We start from the raw sequence: 18,160 nt of genomic DNA, 5'->3' as shown, positions 1-18,160 counted from the left end.
TGAACAATTAATAATGTGCATTATTTCACAATTTTAATACATGTTAAAATACTGAATAGTTCAGAAGTTTGCTAGTAACACAAAATAATTGATTTTTTTTTTTTTATGGACTATTTCTCTAAGCTAATATACACTATGGGAAGTTAAAAACAATAATACTTTGTGTTTCTAAAACCTTATTCTTCACATTTTAATTCTGTATCACTACTTAAAATATAAGGGGAAGAAGGTCTCAAAGAAAAGAATTGGAATAGGATGTAAAACAAACTTACATGACTATTAAAAGTAAAGCACTGTACAGTAGAGTCATCATACATGTGATTTACTTCATAAAGTTCATGAAAAAAGATGTGATTTAAAAATTACTGGTAGAATATTAAATACAGAACTATGAACATAATATCCTGAACACTCACATCCAGATTAAATGGTTAGAAAACGCAAGAGTTAGTATTTCTACCACAGTATTACCTAGATCAAGAACATAGTAGTTTGTTTTCCAGTTTGTCTTATGAGAAACTTTCTGTTTCCTATTTTTTGTTTCACACCAGTGAAGTGAAAGGAAAAGGCAGAGGAAAGAGTTCATGATTTTGCTGTCACTACTATCTGACTGAAGAACCTCTCCTATGTTAACAGAGCAGACAATAGATAAATTTTGCTGTTTCTTGGCAACAGGAGGAAAGTAACTTTTTTTTTCCTTTTTCTTTTTTTTTTTTTACCCCACAATGAAGCAGACGGATAGAGAGTTAACCTGCAGCACTGCAAATGATTTCACATTTTCTGTAATTCTTCTTGAAAATATCTTGCTGTCAGATTTTTAATACAATCAACAGGATTTAGGTACATTCTGCCACATCTGTGGGTAGCCAAACAGCATAAATAATATATTCTGAATCACAACGCTTACAGAAAAAAAATGCTACCCATTCTGTGGATAACCTCACAAGTTTGCCAAACAGTTTGGCAAAAAGGAGGTCATTGTGAGCTGGACTTGCAAACCTCCAAGATTTTTAAAAGCAGAAAGAGATACAGCCATTCTTGACTTGGAATGCATCTCTTGTGTATGTAGATTAGTTTTGTTTAACAATGACCTTACTGATTAGTCCTGTTTTGCTCTTTCTCAGCCTTTCAAGGCTAGAACTACCCAACATTATGGACTACTACAGAGAAAGCAAAGCACTGGAGAAACTCAAAACTGACCACTTCTCTGTATTTAAAAAAGCTGTCCTGTTATATATCTAAACCACTATGTAATACAACTTACATTCTACACTATGGTAGACCCATATGGAGCTACAACTTAATTGAATACTTCTTGAACCAAAATTGGTCTAAGAGGTAGAGAAAATTTCCTATTAAAGTAGACTATTAATTGAAATAGAAATACCTATTATTTTCAATTAATGTATGTTTGATATATTTTCTATTTAAACTGCAGAGAAACTTAATACTATTTGTTTTCTTAGTACACTTGATGAACATGACCTATTTCTCATCTGAGCATTAACAAATATCGGATTAAAGCACTGTTCTAAGGTAGTTCAACTATCTACTCTTCTATACACAGTTATATAGATTAATATACATTTTATGAACTGTGTAAGATTACATGTATGGCTTACAGAATGTAAGATGCAGTATTTTCAGTAACAAAATCAAATAGATCTTAATCATCCGCAAGCATAAAATCTCTTTGAATACAGTAATGTATTTTTCAAACATGAAGACAAAACCTCATTTGGACTTCACAGTAGCATCTGCTTTTCATTCAGCTAATATCTTACATTTTCTTCTGCTCTAAGCTATGCATCCAGTATATGAAAAACATTCTAAGACACAGAAAACTGGCATTTCCAGAGTGATATGTTAAGTACAAAACACGATTTCATGTATTTTTCCTTTTAGCTTTTGGGACATAAATAGCCATATAATAACATTACTTGGTATTTTTAGTACTACTATAGAAACTCAAATACAAATAATGATTTTGCTGTTCAGAAATGAAACAGCAGGTTAGTATCTTAAAACACTACTATATCACACTGTAATATTTCATTAACAATAAAGGTGAGGATCTCAGTTCAAGAACTAAACTTTTTAAAATTTAAATGTAACGGTCGTCCATTCATTTGGCAGACAGTGAAGCTTTTGTCATATTCAGAAACCTGAATGAAATGACAGCTTAGTGAATAAATGTTGATATTAAACCTCAATTTTAGTATTAGGATGATACCACTACTACATCTACTGCTGCAGATAATCTTCAGATGGTGTGCATAACTGGCATTTCTTCTTTTATATACTCAATTCAATCCCAGATCTCTGACACAATGCAAATCTAATAGTTGCATCTGTCCTTTTCCAGGACACACACAAAAAGATATTTAAGAGTCATATAAATCAGTGAACATCCAGCTCTCACTTCAACTATAGGCTTATTTCAATGCTAGCGGCATAAGTATAACTCAGAGATGTTTTTCCTGCTCTTCTGCTCAAAGAAAGGCATTTCATTAGCCTGAAAGGGGAAATCTAATGATGCCACGTGGTGAAATACTTCATCATCATTTGGTGCTACAGAAAAGCCTGCTGTTTGTCCTCACACTCTTCGCACAAGTGTGACTGTTTCTCTCTAGTTAACAAATTTTAGCTTGCATGAAACCTTATCAGTAAACATGGCAGTACTGCAAAATCAGCAATTAAGGCCTCAATAGCTTCCACCAATTAGAGTTGTTGTGTGCCAAGAGCTACAGCAGAGACAGATTGTGCGCCGGGTTTATTAACTCATTCTTTTTGCAGTGGAACAGCTAAGTGCCTCTTTTCTGGCCACATTAAAGTAGATATAGTTGTTTTACAGTGACATACGCCTCTGCCTTAAAAAAGAAAACCGCCCCCCCGCCCCCCAAGAAGATTACGAGTTTTTCATTTGGGAGCTTTCACCAAAGTGACTGCTGTCTCTATAAGTGAAGTGCAATCTATGCATTGATATACCTGTTGCTATACAGACAGTACTTTTATCGGTTTCAGTTTGGAACCATCTAAACCAAATTGTTTTTTCACCTCTCTTTGTTCCCTCACCCCCTATCAGTGCTTTCCCTGATCCCAACAAAACTGTATAATAGAAGTGCTCTGATGGGGAATTTATTCAACATCAGTGACTGTTTCTTCATCAATTCTGAGCGAGAAGGGAACTGTTACAATCAAGCTTCAGCAATCCATTTGCATAGACACGATAGGCAGAAATAGATGATAAATTCGGATGGAGAGAAATCTTCCAGTAAAAAAAATAAATAACATGAGACTTTGAAAAGTAGCTTTAAAATTTCAGATGTTAGAGTGTAAACTCTTTCAGGCAGGGACCATGACGTTGTTAGGCATTTCTATTCTTCCCAGCACAGTTTGACACTGATTAATTTGCACTGCAGCACTAGAAATCATGAACAATTATAAGCCATGGTCTTCCGAAGTGCTGCATATCTTCAGCACCTTTTTTATTTAAATGCAGATAAAGAGGGAGGCCTATAAGAAGCCATATTATGAAAGTCAGATTTCCTTCAGCAAGAAAATACACATTTAAGACTAGATGTTAGAAAATGTCATTCGCTGCATCTGTCAGGATAACTAGAATGCAATATTAACAGCAATTCACGTAACAGAGTTCATTTAATATGATCATTAATATTTCAGACTGATTTTGAAACAAGAAAAAGGAGAAACCAAGATGCATATGTAACAAAATTTATATTTTATGAACCTTAATTGCTATAACTAGGGCACAGGGATTAAAGGCCTATGCCTAAGGCATCTGGTCCTGAGGACAAAAATATTACACAGGCGTTTCAATTTTTGGTTTTAGAAATTTTTTTAACCCTCCTTATACTGAAGAAAAGCTGAAACATGAAATCTGAAAAAAAAACCCCATCACATGGTATGCCTTCCTAAAATTCCTACCTGAAAAAACAATTTTTAAAAAGAGGACCTGCTCTATTCAGCTTAGTTTTTAAATAGTATTTTCTGGGTTTAATAGAACTTTATAAAATTGTTGTAACAAAGTACTGAATGATCAGAAATGATCAAAATACTCACTGCTATGATGAGCCCTGTGGCTGAAGTGTAACACCTGCAAACACATATACTTTCAGAGATATCTGCACAATCAAGGGCACATTTGGCCCTCTAGCAGAGGTCTTTCCTCTGTATTTGTATATAAACTCACTGCAAGTGTAAAGTACTGAACACTAGTGATGATTAAAAATTAAAAATATCTTGGTAATTATGTACTGCTAGTTGAGCATCTTCCATTTTCACTATTTCAGTCATGGTCATCCCAACAGCTATGCAGGCAGCTATGATTTTCTTTATAGTTCTCTAAAGTTGACTTCAAAGAGTAGCAAGTAGCATTCACCATTTCAAATCCCCTGGTTTAACTCAGTTCATCTATTGTACATTCGGCCCAGCCATAAGCATCAGCAAGAGTGCAGCTGTGGCACTACTGTGAGTTACCTCAGGTCAATGAAAATCAGTATCATTTACAACTTCTTACATTTTCCTAGACTGAAAAGCCTGACATACACTGAAGGAAGTTTTATTTCTTTATATGTTTTTCTACTGGCAAGTAGATATTTGGCCCATTAGCTTGACCCTTTTTAATCAGTACAAGTAAATCAGTTAAATATATTAGCAAGCGTATCTGTTGTTTTGGTTTTTTTTTTTCCAAATAAGAACAGGTATTTATTCTTTTTAGTAATTTCCAGATTACAGAAAGGAAAGTTTGAATTTTGCTATCAGAAGATCCCCAGGCTGGCCTAGAGAATGTTTCTAGTAAAACAGAAGTAGGAGAAATATAAAAGGTTTCTGAAGAATTGAACAAGAGGCATCACCTCACTACAGTTTTAAACTCAATTTTATTTAGATTGCAGCAGAGGAGAGACTCACCTTGCAAATTTCTTTTTAGGAGAAATGACTATAAGCCACAGAATAACATTATACAGCAACACAGCAGAAATGACTGATTTGTTTGTTCAGAGAACAAAAAAACAAAAGACAAAAAGGCAAAAATTATTTTCTGACATCAAGAGTTCTGCAAAATACACCTTTAAAACTATTTTGAAATGTATTTAACCTCTGGGTTCTCTTAGGACATAAACTGTATTATGGTATGATCGTGTCAAAATAATGTGTCAAAACCATGTCAAAACTATTCACAAATAACATTTACTTTTCTATTTTCTTCTTCATTTCAAAAAATCCCAAAGCAATACATCTAAACACGGTAGGTATATTATTGTATAAAAGCTGCTAGAGTAACATTTATCCTCAAATAAGTACAGTATGAGGCCCACCAGTATAAATTTTCCTCTCATTGCCCATAAATCTCATCTAACTCTATTTCACAGCTTCTCTAGAGATTCCTCCTTATGCTTCATTGTGCAGCTTCACTTTTCAAAGCACCTCCAATGACAAACTCCAATGGTTTAACCAACATTCTCCACTGGCTGCTAAGAGGTTATCGTTAGATACAGCTCCCTTCACTATTTATGAGCATTGTCTTCACCCCAAATGATCAGGAAGTGTCTGAAAAGAATAATCTCTAATGATCCTCTGTGGGCCTAATTAGACCTAATTCTTCAAAATAACATGAATCTGCTAAAACGGTAGCGACCCAGCAATATCCTGTTCAGCCTCGGAGTCTTAGGCAAGTCCTGTACCATGCAGTGGCTTATATTATAGAAATACAGCCTTTGCATTAATGTACCTACTCTATCTTTTCTTTTCTTTTCTTTTTTTTTTTTTTTTTAAAAAAGCACTTTTCTGCTTTAATAAGAACTTTGGGAACATAAAAATAATTCCATTCCTCATTTTCTGCAGTGACATCAGAACAGAGCAGTCTGCTTCCTTTCATTTGCTCCTTATTTCTTCCGCTAAATTTTTAGTATCTTTATATTTAATACATCTCACACCATTATTTGGAATAATGGTTGTCAGACATTCTGTTCCAATAGGGGAAGTTAGATCTTAGAATTTTTTATTCTGCTTTTCGTAAATCTCACTTTCACTAATTCACACCAGCTAAAATTTACATGCAAATGTATAATTACTGCTGAGAAACTTTTTGCCTGTTGCACAGCATTTCCTGCAAAAATGTCTGATCTTACGATTTGCCAGAAGCAATTAAAAATGTACCTACACAGAACAGTCAGATCTAATGAAAGGAACGATTACATACACAAGAAACAGCTGATCTAGTTCATCTACATGTTCGCATTTGCAGCAAGAAGTAGGATATTTGCCTTCTTTCAACATTTCCCTTTCTCTTAATTCTCCTTCAGGATGGTTCTACATTAGAATTTTCATTATTAAAAACCCCTAAAACTCATGATTATTCAATTACTGGAAAAATGTAACATGATGAAGGAACTGGGTTTCATTAAACACATTACTGCTCAAGTGTGTTGACACCTCATAAGCTTAAGAACACATTCAACCAACATGCATCATATTAGCAAAAGCTGCCCAGTATCCTTTCAACCTTTAGCTTTGAACTATGACCTACTAAAGAGAATACAAATTTTTCAGTGATTTCAAATGGCTGCAGAAAAAAAATCTTTTTTTTTAATTAAAGACAAACCAGTTCCCTGACAATACTGTGGCTGCCAGAAATCTTCTGGAAGTGCTCATGATACCATTACTATTCTGCACAAATAATTTTTTTTTTTTCTTATCCTCATACATTTCTTTTCAATCAATTCTCTGTAGTGCTTTTTTCATTGCACATACTGTGTACGTAGATTTCCTCAAGATGCATTTTGTCATCTCTAGAATCTGCATGTGGACTCAATTGATTCATCCTACAATCTGCACAAAGCCCCACAGACCTTCCTCTATGGGACCATGCAACTATGTGCTTCCTGTGTTGAGTTCTGAGAAATTAATGGGTAAAATGCACAGCTTCTGGCTAGGTATCAGTATTATCTAGAAGAAACCTTCACATAAGCTAGAGGGTAAGGGTTTTCTAAATTGCTTTGTGAAAGAACATGTCCTTTATAAAATTTGGTGATGAGAAAACTCTGATGTCCTCTCAAAATCTGACCAGTGATAACTGCACTAAGAAAGGAAAAAGATGTTGTAGTAACATCTCTAACCCTTCCCCCTGCCTTAAAATAAGGTTGTTCCATTGTTTGACATACATTTGACAAATATGGCTGATTTCTGTATGTCTGGGCTTAGAAATTTACATCCACAATGTAAATAACCAGTAACCCTAGCAGTTATGAAATTGTCTCATGGATTGTATTCAGCTTTCAGAATTATTCTGACAGTTAAAATGTGAATAATTGTACCCGAAACATTTTCAGTATCTACTTTTAAAAGTGAAACCATTGAAGACTTTAGATTTTTTGCTACAATTTTGTCTCAAATAAAGCAAAAGAGACATAAGGTCTATCAAAATTATCAGCTTCAGTCTTCTTGAATTCCTATTAGAGATACCCGTTTCAAAGATGAAAATTGATGAGTAATCATTTCTATCAGTAAGATCTGGGGGGAAAAATGCAAAGTATTTACTTACTTTATATATGAAAAATTAAAATAACTCAGATACCTAAACAAATCCAGACTGTAAAAAGAGACATTTCATAGAATAATTCAATGAAACATATTTTACAACTAAAAGTAACAGTCTTCATACAGCATTAAAACAGACACTGACTCTGCCTGTGAAGGGGTGTTGGACCAGATGACCTCCAGAAGTTCCTTCCAACCTCAACCATTCTGTAGTTCTGCAACTCAAACTATTAAAAATAAAGTCTGAATTATTCCAAGGTTTTCTATACAGTGGGAGCACCTAATAAGACTTTTGACCATGATCAGTGCTAGCAAACCTACGTATATAAAATGGTAATTTATCAAGAGTTTATAGTTGAAGCAGACAAAATAAAGAAGTAGCAGATGAAAAGAGATTATATTCATTTTACAGACAGAAAAGTTAAGCTCTGAAAGCCTGTTTCCCATTTACACTAACAGCATTCTTCACTATGCTGGCAGTATAAGGGACCTTAATGCAGCCTTAAATTTAATTTATGTAGCGTACAGTGAGCTTAGTATAATTGAGAAGAAGGCTGGAATGAATCAAAGTGCTCAAAATTACAAATTACATCTCTGAAAAAGACTAAAATTTAACTCTTCTCATATATAGTCCAACATGTAAGCACAAAGATTTCTGTCTTCTAGAAAGAGGTTATTTCATTAACAGTGCAAAAAGCTCCCAAAACCTTACCGTAGTTTAAGATAAAAGGACTACAGAAAAGAAAAAAAAAAAATCAATAAAATATCTTTTATTTTACTACCCTTCTTGTTACAACTATGGAAAATTAACCTTCTAGCTTTGCTGTTAAGATGCTGTTGTTCTTTTATATACATACATATATATACACACACACAAATGTTTTTCTCTTGAAAGGCAAAACCCAGCATCGTATTACTCATCACTCATAAAAATTCTTTCTTTCTGTATTTGTATCTCTGTAAGTCTCAGTCTTTTTAGTATTATCAGTAACAGTATACATGGATGGAGTTCAAAAAACTGTAACTTTTGAGAATAACAATACCAAGCATCAAATTCAGTGCTACATATAGGGCTACAGCTTGATATATTCTTGCTACCTCTTTGATACTCTGAAGTCAATAAATTTATTCTCAGATATGAAACCTAAGCCATCCCAGATGATGAGTCCCAATCTCTCTCAGTAGGCAAACACTGTGCAACATAAAAGCAAGAATCGCTAATAACAGTAGACAATATGACTAATGAAGTATATGGCCTTGCATAATGAATGGAGAAAATTATGTTCATTATGAATGATATCATATGAGAAGCTGAGAACCTTCAGTGCCTGTTGCAGAAGTCAGAGAGAACTGACCATATTTAGCAACTGAAAGGACCATGCACTGAGCAGCTATAGCTTGCTTTCATTATGCTAAAAAAACCCTGTTCTTTTTCTGTTCTTGTATGGAAACTCTACATCCTGCTGAGGTATACATAGAAGTTAAAAGTACAGTTTCAAGAAGAAAAAATAATTATCATTCAGAGAAAGTCTTACTATTCTAACTGCATCAACAAAAACTACTTTCATCAGCAAAACAATTTCATTTGAAAGTACTTTATTATTATCATACTAATCGATCGATTAATAATTTAGTATATTAACTTCAGTCTTCTCCATTTTTAGTTAAGCCTCATTTTTTTACATTCTCTCATCATATTTGAACTAGGTAACACATTTACTGTATTAAGAAAATATTTCATCAAAGACAACATTCTCTACAGCATGTCTTTGCAGAGTAAGAACAAGTAAGTAAGAACAAAAAAATACAAATTATATTGATCACAATAATGCCTAAAGGCCAACAACAAGTGGTCTTCTCTTTCTAGGTACTGTACAAAAGTAATAATTATAACTACTCCTTCAGAAAACCCTTTTGTATTATACTTTTGTAAGACTTCATGTGTTCTTTTCTCTTTGCAGGAAAAAAAAAAAAAAAATCTTTGTGTGAGAAAAGAGAATATACCAATTCACTCTGAGGGAAGGGGACCTTGGAGCAACAATGTCTAAAAAAAATATTCCACAGCCAAAGAACAGACAGTTATCAGAAGTATCATGAGCTTCCTGCTCAAAAATGATTCTAATTTGATTCTACAGTAGTGAAAAGCTTTTGCTATTAAACTTTGCTATTAATTCTTTTTGCAATGAACAGGTAGGGGAAACATGCAGAAGCACCATTCCTCCAGTAGGTAGACAGGGTGTAACTTTTTTTCCTCAGATCTAGTCAATGCTGTGTGTTTCTAATTCCTTACTGACATATTAATGAATACAACCTTTCCAAAGTTTAGTCCAGATAAACTGGAGATAATGAGGGCCTGTCTGGCAACTGAAGAACAGAGAAAGAAGATAAATCTTTTAAAAAATTTATACACTTTCATTAGTTATCTTCCTAATTTATGTGCATCTGAAGTGAACAGTAATTCCCCTGAGGCTCCATTTGCATGGTCTTGTAACCTCTCAGTATGATGGCAATGACACATTTCACACATTACAATTGTTAAAAAGCTGTAAAATCTCGAAGACTTACTTGAAAAGCAGTATATTTCTTCACTACCTTACAGACTGCATGATTTTTCTTCCTTAATTTCTAAGTAGACTTGAATATTAACATTAATTTTAAAAACTTTGCTTTAGTCTCCACTTTCCCAGAAAGACTCCACCAATCCTAGTCAGCAAGAGTAGTCCTAGAGCCAATAGATTCAATTCTCATACTAGCTGAAAATCTCACTATTTGGAAATCTAGACTTGTACCAGGTTCTCAGTTATAGTGGTTTACTAGCTGCCTTAAACAATTACATGAATTTTATTCTCAGACATAATGCATGGGTATGCATTCTGAACAGTAAAAGATATTAACAGAAAGAAAGCGTTTATGTCTCACAAGAGTGTCGAGATACAGTTACTGCAAACTATCCCTCAACTCATCATTATATATTTGCAATTTTTCCCTACTGTATACAGACTTTCTCCACAAGATTAAAAGTTTTCCTCCTTTATCTTTGTTGACAAAAATTTCACAGTATTTAGAGATTAACTTATTATTTGGAAAAAATTTCAACTAAAAATTATTAATTACAATAATACACGAATATATTTTTGAATCTTTGAGCTGCATTGCAAATTGAAGAGTTTAAAGACAGAAAATTCAGCACAACATTTGAGATTATTCTATTAAATATAAAAGATCTGAAAGGTTACACTATAAAACACCCACATTTCGGTTCAGTAACACTTTATTAATTTAAAGAACAGTGAGGGATATAAATCCACATCTGTAGATATTAAAGTATCTTTCACCTTCAACAAACAGAGTATTTTACATTGCCTGCTGTGATTACCTATGGGTATATTAACTACATCATGACAATTGTGAAAAGCTGTTCAACTAGCAGATCTTTTACACAACCTAAAATAAACTACAGACTTTCCAGGGTAATGTAGATCCAAATCCTTTTTTTTCTTTTTTTTCTTTTTTTTTTTAAATAAAGACCATTTTGTGGCATGCTCTTTTTTTAAATTTCTCATTAGTACCTAAAATGTATTCTCTATACATAGTCATATATATAACTGTACAACTAACAACTGATTCACATATGCTGTTGCCTGAATATGTTGTTGCCAGGCAACCGCTATAAAGCATTTTGCACTGCTTGCAAAAATCTGAATGAATGATGCGAAGAGAGATTATTTCTAAAAAACTAGGAAGAAAACTCACTACTGGAATGGCATGAATAATTCCTTGTGTATATTTCAAGGATTCATAGCAAATGTTGCTTCCATAATTACCGATTTGAGAAAGGACAACTCCTTTGAGTAGGATTTGAAGGGCATTTTATGACAAGGAAATTCATGTTATATGCATACAGCTAATGTTCCTGCCTGGACTCTGAACCAAAGCCACCAAAGTTAATGGGTTCCTTTAAATTGACTTCAGGGTCTTTTCATGTGGTCTTTAATGTCCATTGTAGGACAAAAATGATAAATTCCTAAATGAAAACCAGAAGGCAATCACCTTACAGGACATACAAATAAATTCTCAATAAAATTTTACCATCTCACAATATGCAAGTGAAAGAGACAAGTCTACAAACACATTTTTGTGCAATCTTTGTATAGCTAAAGTGTAACCTGAGGTTAATGATATTACACACAAGAGTAAAAATAGAAGAATCTATAATCCATTGATAACATAGATGCAATATGCTAACTGCAAAAGAGAAACTATCTGTCCTTTTAAATAAGTGCCATCCACTACAGAATTAATAGACCTTTGGCTATCAGACCTCTTGAGAATTAAGAGGTGGAAAAGCACATCAAGAAACTAACCGGGAAACACAGCAACTCCAAAGTGCTTACCACATGCCTGACTCACAAGTTTCTTTAAACACAAACATCAGCATAAAAAAATTGGACTTTCTGTCCTTGTTTACAATGGCTGCAATATATTTATTTCCATTTCCTGCACAATATGCTTAATCAATAAGAACCAGTCAATAGCTCAAAATGATTGTTCTTTCCATAATGACCAAATTGGAAATCCATATATTTTCCATTTAATTCCTCAAATCCACTCATGTAACTGTAGCAAGAAGAAGTACTGAAAGCAGTAATTATTGGTATTTTAAATTATACTTTCAGTATTAAGTAGTAAATGTGACTAGCTTCTTTAATGGATTACAGTGAAATCCTTTTAATTCCATATCTCAGGTTGTCTTAACTGGCATGAAAAAGGAACTCCTTTACATGGAAGGAATCTGGCATCTAAATCCTCTGTCTGAAGCTTTATAAAAATAAAATAAATTTATTATCAATACAGATTCATCTGAATTATTTTCAATTACATCACAAGATGCAATTCATAGTTTAGGTCATCTGTCAGGATGCAGTTATAAATGGCAATCTCTGTGCTTTCAATCAGGCTGAGCAGATTTCCCATAGATGATAATATAAAATAATCTATGGAAAGGACATTCATTCCAGGCTGCACTATTTGCTTGGGCTTTTTCATTTGTTTGTTTGTTTCTTAGAATATTCTATGGCAACACAAACAAACAGAAGAACCTTTACTCTACCCTCTGATTCATGACCCACTTGCAAAGCTGCTGCCATCAATCAGTGTAACCTCAAACTCAGAACATTTTACAGATCCCTTTGCTTTTTTCACCCTAAATGTACACACAGTATCAATTAAATGTTAGGATTTTGTAAGACATGTACTGCACTATTTCAAGAGGAACCAAGTTGCAATCAGAGGTTCATATTCATAGCATTGCTAGTGCTAATTGATTGAAGACAGAGTTAACAGCAGAAGGAGAAACACTATGTTCATTTCCAGAAAAGGTACCTGTAATGATCTAAAAGTATGGTTAAAAATAGGGGATTTTATATGGTAAAACTTTTCATTTGGTGACTAAGAGTAACCTGTTATTTATTACTCCATCAGGACTGACTGGCAGGTACAATTTTCTCTTTGGATAGCAGTATTAAAGTATAAACTGAACCACTCAGGCAATAATTCTACTCAGTATGTGGAAACACATAAAAATCAGTATTTATGCACGGACTGAGTTAAAATTTCCGTTAGATAGGATTTTTTGTTCCATGGCCAAGTCATTAAAAAAAAAAAAAAAAAAAAGACAAAACCAAACAAACAAAAAGATTACAACTTCGAAGGTTGATATGGGTCAAAATAAGACTATCAAAGTGACACAATGCTCATTTTTAATTAGACTTCCTAATGTGACATCAAATTGTTTTTCTTCTAAGAAACAGCACTTCAACAAGGCATGAAATCCTTGCTGCTTAGTTTATTAGGAGGCAACAAAGGGATTCCAATCTGCTACAAGAAAGTTTCAGCCTATGAGCACAGCCAACACAGTATAAAATTGTGTCATATGAATTTTAATGTGACACAAGTATGAAAGATTCCAAAAGAACAAAGGCAGCACAGTCCTGTTCCACGCTACACAAATGACCTATTCTGATCTTAACAGCACACCACATTACAATCAAATTTATTTCAAAGGAGGGTCGCACAGGTCAAATGTAATGGCTGCAAGAATGAGGTATTTCCTTTATGTAGTATTAGAGAAAAGCAAAATATCGAACAGCGCAGGAATGTCAGAGCACTGAAAAGAAAGGCATATTTAGGCTGCAGGGAAAGAGATTTTTAAAGGATGTTTTAATTACAGTTATCCTCACTGACTACGGTTTCTAAGTTTCAAAGATACTTGCGATACCTCAATGAAAATGTCATGTATACATGTGAGATTGTCTACTACATAGGCTTTAATATATATTTAAAATGTCAAGACACCACAGAAATGTTTTATATACGGCTCATGCTTAACAAAAGTGAGGAGACAGGCTAAGTGGTCTAACTAGCTGGATGTCTCTTCATGGCCCGATATGTCCGTGGCAGAAACCATGATAATCCCAAGGAGGTAGATGTCCGATTCCAACAATCACAGAGAGGCTGGTAAAGCTCCTCATTTTGGCAAGCTGACTATCCAATCCTACATCAGAAGAACTCTAACAACATAAAGACATCAGAACAATGAGGTCTACTTGAAAATATTGGACTGTCAGAAAACATGCAGAAGTCCATTAAGATGTAAATCCAGTAACAGACGAACACTTGATGATTATGGTGAAAAGACAGCAAAAAGTCTTGATGATCCGGTATCACTAAACAAAAAGTAAGAGCAAATTCATGCAGTACTTCTTGCCATATATTTCCATCAAGACTTAGGCCTCGTCTTTGATTTCAAATAACATTTCTGAACAGAATTATTATTGGTGGTAAAATAGCTCCAAGTCCTGACCTCGCGGTTCAGAACAGACATTTGTCTGTCCTCTGTGACTGGAGACAGCGCTCATGAATCCAATTTGCAGATATGTGGGGAGCAGGTAGCCAGGGTAACAAGTACTTAGAGCAAGGTATAGCCATCATAACTCAGAGATAAACATGTTATACCTTGTAAAAAAAAAAAAAAAAAAATCATAAAGAGTTCTATTTTACAAAGTACAAAAATCAATAAAAGGAGGCAATCAGAAGACCACTTACAACTTGGGTTTTTGAAAACAAAATCCTTGGAAGACTAAATTCTACCAGAAAGTTCAACCCAACTCAATGGTTGTTGGGGTTTTTTAATAAAATTAAATACGCTATCTGATTATACAGTATTATGTCACTCAGTTTTACCTGAAACTTCACAGGTGGCATTATACTGAAGTATCTTCCATTTGATTCCCAGCCAGGGCTCCCTCAGTCACAAAACAAGACAGAATAAAAGCTACACTGGAAGAATTTCCGTAATGAGTTGGCTACCAGCCTAAAGGTTAGAATTAGTTTTATTGCCCAAGTCTAGCACTAAAATTGGTATTAGTCACCTTGGCTCTCCAAGTTCCAATCAATCTACTTTTCAGGAGACATCAAAATATTCAAAGAACATAGACTATTATGACCAAAAAACCCACTGAAAACCCTGTAACTTCCAGTGTATAAGAATGAAGCATAACGAGGAAGAGATACAATTCTACTTACATATTTCAAAATGATCTTAGCCTTAGTTTCCAGAACTCATAGCTCTCTTCCCTCTTTTCAGTATTTTTTGAAGGTTAAAAATATTCATTTGTTAACAGACATTTATATCCCTGAAAACTGATGTATTCACCTACATTGTGACAGCTCTAGTGCAATTCATTAAGGTTTGGACTTGGAGATAGACATAAGGGGAAAAATACAAACCTTTAATGTTTCGCTTGGTGAATAAAAATTGCATTCATTTACAAATTCAGCTGCAAGAATCCAATCAGCTATGGATATATACACACATATTCATACCTTTCAACCATCACACTCACTTGAATTTTGATGCTGTTTTCTATAAAATATAATCCATTTTACATTGTTCTTAATAGATTTATTCAGATGTGCATCCCCATATGTCATATTTAAGCTTATACTACCACCTGCCTGAGGCTGTGTAGTCTGAATTGTCACCCCCACACACCTCTTCAGGAGAAAATCCTCCATAGACACTGTATGAACTGTTTTAGTTCTGCTTATTGTAGAAGTATGATAATCATTCCTACCATGAATAACATCCACTCCAAAGAAATGCAGCTATATGACTCCCTCCAAAAAAATCACTGTCTTCAAAACAAAATATTCAAGCTACTTAAGATAAGCTGCAATGAAATATCACTCTCTTCGTAATTTCATTTTCACAAGTCAGCAAGTATCATCCAAGATTACTGTAATATGAACTCTACATTTGTTGCATATATGCTATACACATAGCTATATAAAAGCATTCACATATATAGATATGCTTATACATAATTTCACACTTAAAGGACTCTCAGATACCTTCAAATATGTATTTGCAAATCAAATAGATTAACTCTGCTTCCAACTACCAACATCAAGGTGATGCGATACCATCATCTCACTGCTTTGTGTTGGGCGCATCTAATAACACTGCTGAGCTGGGAAAAAACGGATGAGCAAAGTGAAGCAGAGGACTGCCAGAAACAAACTAAGGCTTAGAAACTGCTTCTTCAGATAGACTAATGCTTGACTGATGCATGGTGTGACTCTGGGGTTGCAAAATCATTAATAAGAGCATCCGTTCTCTTTGGATTTACACCATCTCTCAATCATTTGGAGTTGGTGCTATTCAGGATTCGGACCAAACTCTTCTGCACTCTTTTGGAATTAACAGTCCTGCCAAGGCAGCAAAGTGCTCCAAAGGTCAATTTACGATTAGTTTCCCACCATTCTGAACACTGTGTCTGCAAGCAAAGCACAGCATCTGGGGGGAATGGAGAAGGGGGAAGGAGGAGGAGATGAAATATTAGCACTCTGATAAGCTCGCAGAGCACAGCTTGGAGGAGGGCAGACTTTACATGGCCCCTACTCTGTTCAGTTTTGAGGAAAGCAGGGAGAGGCAGCCCACCTTCCTGGAGGGGAGAGCAGGTAGGGTCCCTGCATTTACCTGCACATTCAGAGAAAAAAACAAGGGCGAACCCAAAGAAAAACGCCAGCCTTCCTCCAAGTCCCAGCCAGGTTTAATCTCAAACCCACACAGACTCTGGTCTCTTGGGATTATTGGCAACATCAGTAGCTGTGCAAACCAGCAGAGGCCTCGGGGCTTCCAGCTCCCCGGAGCCTTCTTCTCACACATACACCGGGTAGGGGAAAGCCCAAACTGATGAGTCCCGGGACCGTCTGAAGTTTATAAAATCCTGGTCCCTGCACGCACTCTGCTCCAACTTCACTGCCTTTTCGAAGCTTGCTGCACCCCATGCTGCACATCAGGGAAAGTGCCCATGGCCAATGTGATTAACACGCCGCTATCTTCGGCCTCGCTGAGCATCCCGGTGGGTACCGAGACCAGCCACCCTCAGTATAAGAGGCCACCCCCAGTGTTGATCACTGCCAGCCCTTGCGTCTGCCCTTCCGTCCGTGCGGCTGTCACCCCCTTCCCTCCCGGCCTGTCCCCCGGCCCGCTGCAGGCTCCCCTCCCCTTCCCCAGCCCCTCCATGCCCTCGGGCACCAGTCGTGTCGTCATCCCCCCCCCGCCCCCCCCAACCCTCCGCTTCTCTCAGTTACTGGCGGGCTGCTCCGGTACCAGCTTCCAGTATTTTCAGACTCTGCCCTGATTGAAGACATCCCTTTCCCAAGCCGGGAGGGAGGGAACGAGAATCTGTGCACAAAGTTTTCACAGATCCAGCCTGCGCCTTCCTCCCCCCACGGAAGCAGCAAGGCGAGGGGCAGGCGGGAGGTCGCACGCCCAAGCGGGTGTCTGCCCCGGCCCGGGCTGAGGGCTCGGGGAGGACGGAGGGACGGGGCGAGGCTTCCCGCGGACAGTGACCCTGGAAGGCGCTCGCTGACGAAGGGAGGAGCGGCGCCTTCCCGGGGAGGGAGAGGGGAGAAGCCGGCTCTCTCCGAGGTGCAATGGCAGCTCATCCCCGTCGACCCCTACGGAGAAGGGAGCAAAGTCCCAGCAGCGGTGGTGGCAGCGGCAGCAGCAAGTCGCCGCGCCCCGCGCTGCCGGCCCCGGCCCGGGGCACCGCCACCCCCCAGGGCCGGCGAGGCGGCCGCCAGCGCCTGGCCCCCGCCCCGGGCAGGGCCGGCGAAGGGAGAGCTCACTCACCCCCAGCTTCCTGCTGCGGATTTTCACGTAGCCCTGCTTGACTATATCGTTAAAGTTGGAGGCCATGGCCAGCGCTGCCGGCTTCCTCCCCTCCGCGCCCGGAGTCCTCCTTCTCCTTCTCCTTCTCCTCCTCCTCCTCCTCCTCCTCCTCCTCCTCCGCCGCCGCCGCCTCCTCCTCCTCCTCCTCCTCCCCCGGGCCCTCCCGGGTGCCGCCGGCTGCCGGCTCCCGAGGCGCCTCTGGCATCCAGGCAGCGGCAGGCGCCGCGCTCCACTCCGCGCTCCTCCCGCGGCCGCTCCGCTCTTCCACCGTCCCCACGCTCCCCCCGCGCCGCCGCCAGCCCCGCTCCACTCCGCACGGCTCCGCGGCTGCCCGCGCCCACGGCCGGGGAGGCGGGCGGG

At 37.2% G+C, this 18,160-nt stretch overlaps 1 protein-coding gene across 1 annotated transcript in view; it reads right to left on the bottom strand.

The window, feature by feature from the left end:
- DOK6 (docking protein 6) overlaps positions 1 to 17,871 on the bottom strand; it is a 256,018-nt gene extending 238,147 nt beyond the window's left edge. The window contains exon 1 of the mRNA XM_074897771.1: positions 17,762 to 17,871. Within this exon, the coding sequence (XP_074753872.1) occupies positions 17,762 to 17,827 (66 nt within the window). The 5' untranslated portion in view covers positions 17,828 to 17,871. The remainder of the gene's footprint in view (positions 1 to 17,761) is intronic.
- Positions 17,872 to 18,160: the final 289 nt, after the last annotated feature.

The sequence above is a fragment of the Athene noctua genome, chromosome 2 (assembly GCF_965140245.1).
Source record: "Athene noctua chromosome 2, bAthNoc1.hap1.1, whole genome shotgun sequence".
Taxonomy (NCBI): Eukaryota; Metazoa; Chordata; class Aves; order Strigiformes; family Strigidae; genus Athene; species Athene noctua.
This window is presented reverse-complemented; position numbering and strand designations above follow the sequence as displayed.